The following is an 11,612-nucleotide window of genomic DNA, read 5'->3' on the forward strand; positions in this document are numbered from 1 at the left end:
AATGTCCTTCTCCAACATCTTTACATGCAAGATTCAGTGGTGAAGGCTGGAATGAACTGTGTATCGTAAAACGTAGAAAAACTATTCCTCAGCACACGCGTGGAATTTATTTAGGCGCTTCCACACGTTTCGTTTCCCTGAATTTCCCGCACTTTGCGTTTTTTCTTCCTTTGCTATTCCGACAGTCGGCACGCTGCGGAGAGCCGGTGCTTGGGCGGGACAGCCGAGCGGGCACCGGCCTCCATCCGCCGAAAACTTTCCTCAGACTTTTAGACCGACGACACGGCCGAGGCTCGACGCGGGCCAAGGGGCGGCGCGGGGGGCGCCAACGGCCGCGGGAGGCGCCAACGGCCGCGGAGCCGCCGCCTCAAGGCGCCGCCCCGCCAGCCATGGCCGCCGCCCGCCTGTGGCGGCTGCGGGGCGCCGTTACCGGCCGCTGCGCCGCGGCCTGTGGTAGCGTCGCCGCGGGAGCCGGGCGGCCGCCGGCGGCGGAGAAGCTCACCGCCAGGCGGCAGGCGGACGGCGTCCGGTGAGCGGGCCCCGGGGGAGGGGAGCGGGCTCCGCTGCGCCGGGGGGCGGCGGAGGGGGCCGGGGACCGCGGCGGGAAATGGCGGCGGGGGCGGTGGCAGCGCCAGTTCCCTCCCGCAGCGGCCGCCGCCGCCGCGCCTGGGGCCTCTCCGGGGCCTCCCAGCGCGTCCCCCCCACTTTTGCCTTCCCCGCCGAGGCAGCGGGGCAGCAGGACAGCGCTGCTGTGACAAACTGCCCAGAAACGGTTTCTGGGGGGCAAAAGCTAACAGAAGCGGAGGCCAGGCGTTCACTGCATTCATCGGTGACAAGGCCTCCAGCGCCATCCAAAGCTTCGCAGGACTGTGAAACACAAACACGTTTTATCAGTGTCAGGAGTTCATCCTTACTTTCGCTGAGGCTGTGAGGGCGGTTTTTATAGCAACGCTCTTTTTATTTTGACAGAGACATTGTCTTGAACAACCCAAAGAAGAGAAACGCTCTGTCGCTGTCCATGCTGCAGGCGCTTCGCGAGGACCTCCTGCACGACAGCAAAAGCAAAGAGCTCAGAGTCATCATCATTTCAGGTATTTCCTGGAGCTGAGGCAGGTGCAGGAGAACACGGGGGACAGAGGGAGGAAGAAGAAACCAGATAATACAAAGTTTAAAGCTAAATGTATCACACAATTATAGTAAATAGAACAGGGAGGGACTTGCATTTTATTTTCTTTACAAGTAGCCAGGAACATAAAAGGTGTCTCATTTGTGCCTTCTCCGCTCAGACTTTGCTTTCATGCCGTTCTTTTGTATTCATCCCACCTTCGAATACTTGCTTCCTCATTCTTGAACATGACATTAACAATTGACTTTTTATTTTTGTTGACCATTAACATTGCTAACAAGAAGCTAGAAACCCTTTTCAAAATGTTAGTAGCTCAGTCAGGTTACACAGTATGTGCACAGAAGCTTTCTTTTTTCTTTTGTTAAACAATCAGTCGATGAAATAATTGGTTTTAAAACTATATATAAAAGACAGTTTAAACAGAATAAAAGAAAGGTTCTAATGGTGGTCAAATTACAGAAGAAACATTTCTAATTCATTTTTGTGTGTGTGTGTGTAAAAAAACAGGCTGAGCTTCTATCACTTTTGTTGGCTTCAGTGGCGGGATTGTGTGATCACAATAAACAAGGCATAAAAGGTTTCTTCAAATCATGTGGTCTGTTCTCCTAGTCTAAACCTGCTCTAATCATAGGATCATCCTATGTTACCTTTGCCAGCGGCTTGTCAAAACTGTTTTTAAAACTCTCCAGCAAAGGAGAGACCATAATACTGATACTGCAGTCACCGATGACCTGCAGATGTAGAACATTATCTGTCAGAGCCTATTATAGATTTCTTCCAGTAAGGTATTTATCTGTAGAGTTTTTAAATATAATAGACGTTGAGCTGTTCTTAAGCTATCTTTTTTCCTGTGATATTTTAAGATAATCTTTTTTCCCCCTTTTGAACATCTAGGAGCTTGACTAATTTAGAATGCTGTAGTTTCCTGTACTGAGAGGGAAACACTGTGCACACATGCGTAAGTGCATGCACATGAGAACAGAAGTATGTTAACTTCACAGAGGTGAGTTTTCCCCTTAAGTCTGAAAATCTATTGTCCACTTCCAGCTCTTGGAAGAATAAGTTCCACAGGTTAGACCCCTTATTATGAAGAACCTATTTCCTCTATTTTCAAGCTTTCTTTTTTTCCAAGAATGGATGGTTAAATGTACAGAAGAAATAAATACATACATTCAAAATTTCAAAGAGCAGTAACAAATCGTATGAGACATTGCAGATTCTTATTTGGGAGTACAACGGTTTGGAAGTGCAGTTTGATTTGTTTTCTTGTTTTAATTTTAATTAAAAATAAATTGTACATTCCTGTTGATTTGCCATTCCACTGCTGAGTGGAAAGTGCAGAAGAAGACCTCTAAATAAAATTTAAGACTTGTCAGGGGATGCTTTGAATCTTTGACACAGACCTTGCAGTGGATTCTTCTTTAATGAGGCGTAAACAGATGTGATTAGTTTTCAGATAATGTGTTGCTGATCCAACAAGTTGATGTTAGGTGTGTGGTTATTTCTAGATGTTACATTAGTGTTACAGCAATCTGGTCTATAAGAAACAAATGCATAAGTAAGGTTGTGTCTGCACAGTCGTCGTAGTTGTAAGTATCATGTCCATATAAATGTCTAAAAAGCTCTGAAGGTTTCAAAAGCCTCAGATCAGTTTATTCTTACAGCAGATATCCTTATGAGAGAGGAACACTGTTGTGGAGGTAGTGTATCTACAAATGGGGTTTTGATCTATGCTGCCATTTCAGACAAGCAAATCCAAAACTTAGGCTGATAGAATTCTACTCTGTTCCTGCCCAACCCCTGGAGAAGCCTAAGTTTCCAGCACTTAAGAGATGTCTGTGCATCTGTCCAGCAGCAGAACCATAATCAGCAAAGTCAACAAAAGCTGGAACTATATGCAATTCCCTAGATGATGGTTTGAGCAGTGGAGGAACAGAGGCCCCCGCACCCTTTCTGACTGTCCTGTAGCCAAAAGACCTTATTGTCCGTTGTTGCCTTGAACACCCTGACACTGAAATCGTGACGTTTACTTAGGAGAAGTTAATCATTAATTTTGAATGCAGAGCACTAGCTAAACAGGGAATAACTGTAGTTAGTCTGAAAGCAGAGCAGTCCCTCCTCGCTCCAGCTAACTAGTTTACATTGTGCCAAGAAACAGTTTAGCATAGTATCTTATGAAAAACTGGCCTCAGGGGTGCAAAGTGCCTTATTTTTAACCAAGTTAACTTGGAATGGAAGACAAACTAGGCCTCTAAAAATGTTTATTGGTGTTAGTGTGGTTAAATGTTTCATAATGGCAATTAAAAATTACTATAAAAGTCAGAATGCAGTATTTAGGAACTCCATGTAAAATTCTCCCATCCCTCCCTGGCTCCTCCTTTTTACCATTGACAACTCTATACCTTTAACAAGTAGGGCATTGATATTGCCACTACCTCTGGTTTCTAAAGTAATTCAGATTGACAATTTATTTTTTTTTTTTAACCTCCATTTCATGAAATTCTTTACAGCTGAAGGACCCGTATTTTGTTCTGGTCACGATTTAAGGGAACTCTCATGTGAAGAAGATGTGAAGCATCATTCCAAAGTATTTGAACTTTGTGCAGAGGTAAGCAGTTCTTTACAAATGCCAACCCCTTTTGTTTGGTATTAAGAGCAAGCAATGAAATTGGTTAAAGTAGGGACAACATTGGTCATCTGCTGGCTGGAGCACAGGCTGTTGCTCTAGATTCCCTGTTGTTTGCTGTTCTACCATTTTAATAACTGATCTTAGTCAAATTATGTTTTCTCTCTTTCTTTCTTTTCTTTCTCTATGTGCAAATAAAAGTGCTAGGAATGCCAATGTATAGGTGTTGTAGAAGGGGTACAGTCATTGCATGTACCTTACTTTGGCTGAGGTTCTGTACAGCTGAGTATTTGTGTGGTGTCTTTCCTAAAAATACAGGATTATCAAACTTCGTACCACTTGTGATCTAATATTCCTTGCCAGCATCTAGCTAACAACTCAAGACCAGCTGAAACATCAGGTAGCACAATGTGACTTTCTGGTTGGCTGGTCAGCAGAACACACCAGTTCTTGTTGCAGGTGCACAGCCCTGGAAGTCAGGAAGTTAAAGTGAATCTGGGAGCCTTTGGAGAGAATGGCAAAAAGCCCTTTGTAATGGCACTAGAATTTGACCCCTAATCCTGCTCAGTGTGACTACAAAAAATAATTTTAGACTTTTTTTTCTAGTTCCTCCAATAGAAATAATGATCTCTGTGCACACTGTCAAGCTCCCTTCATTCATATTTAACAAATGCTCTAAAAGCTATCTGTGAAAGTTACCACTGAAGGCCCTTTAGTGTAATATGGAGCAATAATCCATGCAGCTTTGCCTGTATTTCTCACTTATAATTCCCTGTAACCACAAAATTAATATTAAATTGAGACCTTTGCTCCCTTCTGATGACAGGACTAATTTGTCATTCAGCCACATTTGTGCCTATCTCTTTATGGGCAGCATACTACAATGCTGTCAGTGGAAAACTGAACCATATAGTTTCTGGGTCACAGAATAGGAAGGATCAGACAGAAGAAACGTACAATTTATTCCATGTAGCATGAAATCAAGGGTTTGTAAATTTCTTACTTTAAGAACCAAAGGAATTTGAATCATCCCTTATATATTTCTAGCATTGGGGCTATATGCAAGATTAATGGCTAGTATAGCAAGCTAGGTTTTGATTTAATAAAGGAAAAAAAGCAAAAAATAATGGAATATCAGTGTGTAGAGTTAAATGTTTCTGTGTGAGAATAGTGCCCTACTGTACAGTAAATTTAGTAAGGAAGCCATCATTATAAATAAAAAATGAGGTACCACATTTCAGATAAATATTCCTGAGACCATGAAATTGGCAAAGAAGAAATGAAATGTTAGAGATGAAATGGCATTTGATGTAATCCCTTTTCTGATGAGGATGATGGTAATTTTGGTTACATTTCCTACCTGAGAATCCTAAAGGGATTTGAATTTTTCTCATAAATCACAACTCAGTGTTATTCCTTTGTAGGAAGGTCTTATGATAAATAGTAATGACACTTTATGGACAAACAGAAATACAGAAATTAATTTAGGCTTTATGTAGGATCCTAGCATATCTACATTTTAGTTGTCTGGTAAAGTAATTGACTTTGCTTTTTGGTCTGTAGAGAAAGACAGGTACTTTTGAAGACTTCCAGAAAGGGGAGTTTGTCTTTCTAAATTTAGATACCTAAGTTAAGTAGAATGGATCCTATCCTAAATGACATGCCCACAACATTGTGGACTAGTGGGTCCAGAGCATTGGACTGGTATTCAGGAAGCTTGGCTTTCATGTCTGTCTGTGACTGGTAATCTAGGGCAGGTTATCTCAGGTGCCTATGCCTCTGATTTGCCGTGTGTATGACAAAGCTAGCAATACTATATAATGCCGTATCCAAGAACTAAGTGCCCTCCACACAGAAGTCTGAGACAGGTGTGAATATCACTTTTCCAGAGACTTTTCAAAAACAAAACCGTAAGTACCAGGGATTTTTTAAAGAAGCATTTGACTTAAAATTTTTAAAACCACAAAGAGTACTCTCTCTGCATTTCTCTGCACGCATGCATATGCTTTTGTTCATTTCTTGTTTGCTTTTCAAGACACACGGAAAATTGTTTTCAAACAAAGACAGAAAAACTGAGACAAAGGCTGGCCATATTCAAAACTGAATTTAGGTAATTTTACCTAAGGGATGTAAAACTTGCTAGGCTTTCTGTGGAGAAAATGAATTAGCAAATGAAAACTTGTTACCTTGCTCCACTGTGCTAATATAAGCACAATTCTTTAATCCAGGTAATGACAGTAATCAGTTAAATAGCATTCTGTATCTGCACGCATTAAAATTAGGTGCGTTTGATCTCCACTTTATGAAAGAAACTGAGTTAGAAAAGTTAGGCAAATTCATTTCTCTTAACTTCCGCTATCTAAAAGCTGGCTATCCAGCCTCAGAAGATGCAACATGCTGTACACAGTTCCTTGCCACAGAGACTTTTATTACACAGTCAGTTTTCCACTACAGGTGGTAATGAAGGTGGGAATGGTTTGTCTCAGATACCCATCTTACCTCAGCCGGCAGCACCCAAGCTCCACGCAGATCTAATACCGGTGTCTCTGCTGTTCATTCTGTGCTTTCCATTTCCATTGGAGCTACAGGACTAACCAACACTACATAAGCACAGCTGTGCATCTACTGGGCCAACACTGTTTTTGTGCGTTAAAGCAGACTGAGACAGGTTTTGCAGGGAGAGCTTACATCTTTCATAAACTCCAATTGATAAAGCTAGGAAATAGGAGCAGTGACATCAAGCATGCAAAGCAGCTGCAAGTTTTAGAACATCCAGTGCTTAAACTTCAGTGGCTAACTGACCTCTTTCTTTTCTGCATATAGGTTATGACTTTAATCCAGAAACTTCCAGTACCTGTGATTGCCAAAGTAAACGGCTTGGCTACAGCAGCAGGCTGCCAGCTAGTGGCAAGCTGTGACATTGCAGTGGCAAGTGAGAAATCCCAATTTGCTACTCCTGGAGTAAACATCGGGCTGTTTTGCTCCACACCAGGTGTGGCCTTGGGCAGATCTCTTCCAAGAAAGGTAGGCTTCCTTCCCAGTTATTCTTTGCAGTTTTGCAAGAAGTAGGATCCTATTAGGAGTTTTAATTCCATTACCTAAGCTTCATTTTCTGCAGTAGAACATTCAAAATACTCCATTGCCAAAGACATATTCAGAACAAATTCTGTGGACTGGGAAGAAGTGAAAAAAGGGATGACCTCTGTTCAGGGAAAGCAGCTTCCTACCATTCTGATTTCAACCAGCAGGGACTCACACCAGCAGCACACCAGCACAGCAACCCCTTTCCTTTCCAACAGACAACTCTGTGCTTTAGACAAAGAAAGATGTTCTCCTCCTGATGAGAAACCCCTGCAAACTCAGGATATCAGTCCCACTGAGGTATCAATTCTTGCCAGGCAGTGACATTTCATTGTCAGCATGCTCTGCCTGAGTTTAGATCAAGATGCTTTAAATAGTATCTAAAACCCTCATATACCTCCCTCCTGCTTTATTTCCTACTGATTGTGACTACACATCTCTCACCGCATAAACAATAGTATGATCTGTAAAGCTTGGACTGAGAAATGAAATTTTAAGTTCTGATCCAGTTAGATTCATGTGGCCAGACTCATGTTCTTCAAGGCCAGCAGGGCACTGCTGAGATGCAAGGACTTACTGCGCAGATCCAATTGCTGGATAAAAGCTTTAACTGTAATTTCCTATCAATAATGTCATCAAGTTCAAACGTAGCCTGTTTGTGTTTTTAAAAAAGTGTGCTAGACTGTACAGTTATAGCTGTTCCTGAATTAGTATTTCTGATTTTACAATTATCTTTTTAAAATGTGTAGTGTATACTTTTCTCTGTGCTACTTTTCAGAGAAGCAAGAAATTTTCCTGCAATTCTCAGAATTAGTGATTTTACCTCTTATCAAATGAAATATTGCCAAGATGATTGTCTGTAGCTAACACAGCAAAGATGCTAATAAGGATAATCGAGTCTTACAATTCATGGTATTAGCCAATTGCATCTGGAGTCATGGAAAAAACTTCTCAGTGTATGTATAGCATCAAGTAGTCAGCTGAGTATTTGGATATTTTAATCTGGAACCTCAAGTATAGGATGCTGGAAGCAATAGGAGAATGGGGTAGGTACAATTATAAGAGGGGTGTTCTTAAAAACACCCAGACCAAACTTAAACTAAGACAGATATTTTCAAATCTATGTATTGACTTAGGAAGTCTTTGTTATTTACTATTATACTCTGTTTAAAATACTGAATTCAATCATTTGACTTAGTGATACTAAGTCATGGATACTTAGTTATTTGACTTAGTATCCACATCTCTCTTGATTCGTACTGCAATCACTAGAGGTTCTGAGCTTTTGAAGAGAAACCCAGATGCATCAGCCTAGGACAGCAGTTCTGAAAAAAGGCCCACTCTAGACCCAGTCCTTCTCTTGTAGAAACCTCCTCACATTTCCTTGGCAGTTTCAAAGGCCAAAAAATTTGAACCTTACATTTGCCAAAACAGCAAGTTGTACTTGAAGGAAGCTGAAATTCCACAAACAAACCAAAGCAATAACGAAGCTGAATGTTCTTAATATTTTTTTTTCTTGTTCAGGTGGCATTAGAGATGCTTTTCACGGGTGAGCCTCTTTCTGCCCAAGAAGCATTAATGCACGGGCTTGTCAGCAAGGTGGTACCGGAAGACAAGCTAGAAGAAGAGACCATGAAAATCTCTCACAAGATATGCAAAAGCAGCAAGTCTGTCCTGGCATTGGGGAAAGCCACCTTTTACAGACAGATGACACAGGACCTTGATACTGCTTATAAAATGACTGCCCAGGTCATGGTAGACAATTTGACTTTGAGAGATGGGCAGGAAGGTATTGAAGCTTTTATTCAGAAACGTAAGCCTGTCTGGTCACATTCGCTGGACAAGAAGAAATGAATCCTGTTGCTAAGCTAAGCTTAGCTGCACTTCATAATTCTCCATGTAGTTGCCTTTGGGAACTATACTTTTGCTGTTATTGAAAGTAAAACTTCTCTTCTTATCTATGCCAAAGCCACAATAAATTCTTATTAAGTATATAATAAATTAAAAAAATAAATCAAACCAAATGGGCCTTTTTAGCAGTGAAACTCATCTAATAATAAGTTTGGTATGTTCCAGATTACTTAGGGCATCACAGGGATCAGAAGAGTGCTCAGACCACCCTGTTCAGTACCTGTCCCCCTAGTTCTAGATGAGAATTTCCATTTTTTGTTATTAATGGAGAAATAAAGGGTTTGGATTAATTCTAGAGAGGACAGTTGCACACAAATATATCGTAACTGATTCCACTGTTAATGCTGTGCAGTATGATACAGACAAAAGCCTACAAGTGAAGCCCATTTCTCCATTAGAATGTATCTGTTTATGAACCTTATGTACTATTCATTTGTCTCCCGCAGCAAATGCTGTTTTTTTCCCTTTCAGTTCAAACTAGTCTCTGCCTGTTCCAGCTCTACAGAATTTTGCTGGTGACTCCAGTGAGGCCGAGCATGGCTTGGGGAGTTCAGTATTGCAAAGGGCACACTGCAAAAGCCACTGCCTGTAGGCTTCAGCAGAGAATCTCACCTGGTAGTGTTTGGACTGAGCCATAACTTTCAAGATATGTCTTCAGTTTATCACAGAATCAAAGGCACAATGGCTGGAAAGTCCAGCCTCGTGCTCAAAGCAGGACTTCTACCAGTACTGGAATAGGTCAGTCACAGGTTTGAGGTCGTGACAACCTCCAAGGAGGGGATTCCACTGCCCCTCTGGGTAAACTGTTCCAGTGCTGTGCAACACTCCTGGTGGAAAAGCTTTTTTCTTAATGGGCGGTCTGAGCCTCTGAAACATCAGGGTTTGGCCATTAATCCTTGTTACATTATCTACCATTACTAAGAAAATTTCATCTCCATCCTCTTTGTAACTGCTCTTCAAGTAGTCACAGGCTGCTGTTAGACCAGCCTTAGACTCCTTTATGCTGGACTAGAGAAGTCGCTCAGCTCTCTTTGGAGGTCATGTTCTCTAGGTTACCATCTAGGTAGTTCTCCACTGGACCCTTTCCAGTTTCTGAACATCCCTTTTGCACTTGATGTACCCAAACTGACACTATTCCAAATATGGCCTCACCGGTGCTGAGCAGGGGGAATAAAAAAATTCCTTCAGATCTGCTGGGCACTTTCAGCCAGTCAGTATTGCTCAGGATGCATTTTGCCTTATTTGTGATGAGAGTGCACTGTTGGCTCATGTTCAGTTTGGCATCCACTGTAACCCCGTTTCACTTCTCAGCAGGACTGCCACTCAGCCAGTTGGTTCCCAGCCTGTACTGGTGCATGGGGTTGTTCTGCCCCAGGTGCAGAACCTTGCATTTCTCCTTAGCTTATGCAGGTCCTTCTTGATCGAAGCTGGGCCATTCAGTATGTCAGACATTCCCCCAATTTAGTATCGTCTGCAAATTTGCTGAGGGTATTATCAATGAAGATACTGAAGAATATGGGCCTCTGTATCAATCCATGGGGATCACCATGGGAAGGCATTTCAGCAAAGATGGTTTTTGCGGAGGTTCTACATAGTCCAATCATAAAGGCTCATCCATTTCATCCTTAAATAGGCATCTAAGAAAGATCAGATGAATCACTGGATGGATATCCCTTTTTCTCTTCATTGACAGTAAAAGTAGATGAAAGTGCTTAGCTCAGACTTAGATGTCTTAAGTTAGGTCAGATGAATCCTACTTAGAGCTACTAAAACTCACAATGTGAAGGTATCATGCATCAAGAGGGATTTTTTTAAAGTATGTTTGCTCCTGTGTCTTGGTTTCCTGTTTGTATGTGTGTCAGCTCATTCCTCAGTTCTCCTCTGGAGTGAACTAAGTACCCAATAAAGATCTGGGATAGTTATCTCCAGGGCTCATCCTTCCTACGCAGTATGGAGTGACTCCACACCAGCTTTGGCTTCCTTTGCCTTCACAGTGCTCTGCTACCGTCCCAGTAGGCCTCGCACAACACTCATGACCATCCTCAGCATCATGCTATAAAACATCCTGTTGGCAGGTGTGCCTGTTACTTCAGGCACTTCAAAGTGAAAAACTTCCACAACAGAAGGTCGGCATTTTTGTCTTTGGGCCACAAAGGAGCCCTACGGAGCTAAAGGACACCCAGGCCAAGTGCTTTACAGCATAGATGCAGCCAGTCTGCTGCAGAATGGCCTCAGCATGAGGGCCTTCTCGCAAAGGCTGTCGTTAGTAGAGTCAGCGCTGTGTTGATACTCTTGTTATCAGCAAAGGTCTCACAGCCGGGTCAGTCCACATCCCACACACAGGCGTGGTGGGCTTTACTCTGTCAGGTGCACTGCTGGGATCAACACTTTGCTTCCTAAGTAACAGTCAAATTCTGTTCCTTCTTATACTGTGACAAGACAGGCTAGGTTGGAGCAGAAAAGTTGACCTCTTGCCTTTCTATCTGGCCTGTATATTTTAATTCAAATCAGTGATATCAGTACTCATTTATATGTGTATAGCCCCAGAAAGCTAGTCTCTTTTTTTGTCCACAGTGCATACTCAGCACGAAAAGAAGAGAATTTCCAGTTCTCCTGCTTTTTTAATTTTAAAAAGGGAAACTTTAACTGTAATTCACCATTGCAAATAGTTTGTCTCTATCGGAATGTGAAAAAATGTGGATCATTGGGAATAGCTGTTTTAAAAATAGAAACTTCTATTGTAATCACTAAGAAAGAGTTGGGTAAGTTTTATATAAACTCACATAGTTTGTATACATTGTGAAGTGTTTATGAACAGTTAAGAGAGAGAAGGGTTAAATCTGGAGCCAACTGACCTTCATGATGTCC

At 42.0% G+C, this 11,612-nt stretch overlaps 1 protein-coding gene across 1 annotated transcript; it reads left to right on the top strand.

Annotated features, from left to right (window-relative positions):
* Nucleotides 1-335: 335 nt before the first annotated feature.
* On the top strand, nucleotides 336-10,666 carry ECHDC3 (enoyl-CoA hydratase domain containing 3). Its single transcript, XM_026119310.2, has 5 exons — nucleotides 336-529; nucleotides 970-1,091; nucleotides 3,637-3,734; nucleotides 6,576-6,776; nucleotides 8,358-10,666. The coding sequence occupies exons 1-5, from the start codon at nucleotides 390-392 to the stop codon at nucleotides 8,685-8,687; spliced, it is 891 nt and encodes a 296-aa protein (XP_025975095.1). The 5' UTR covers nucleotides 336-389; the 3' UTR covers nucleotides 8,688-10,666.
* The last annotated feature ends 946 nt before the right edge of the window (nucleotides 10,667-11,612 follow it).

The sequence above is a fragment of the Dromaius novaehollandiae genome, chromosome 1, assembly GCF_036370855.1.
Source record: "Dromaius novaehollandiae isolate bDroNov1 chromosome 1, bDroNov1.hap1, whole genome shotgun sequence".
In the NCBI taxonomy this organism is placed as follows: domain Eukaryota; kingdom Metazoa; phylum Chordata; class Aves; order Casuariiformes; family Dromaiidae; genus Dromaius; species Dromaius novaehollandiae.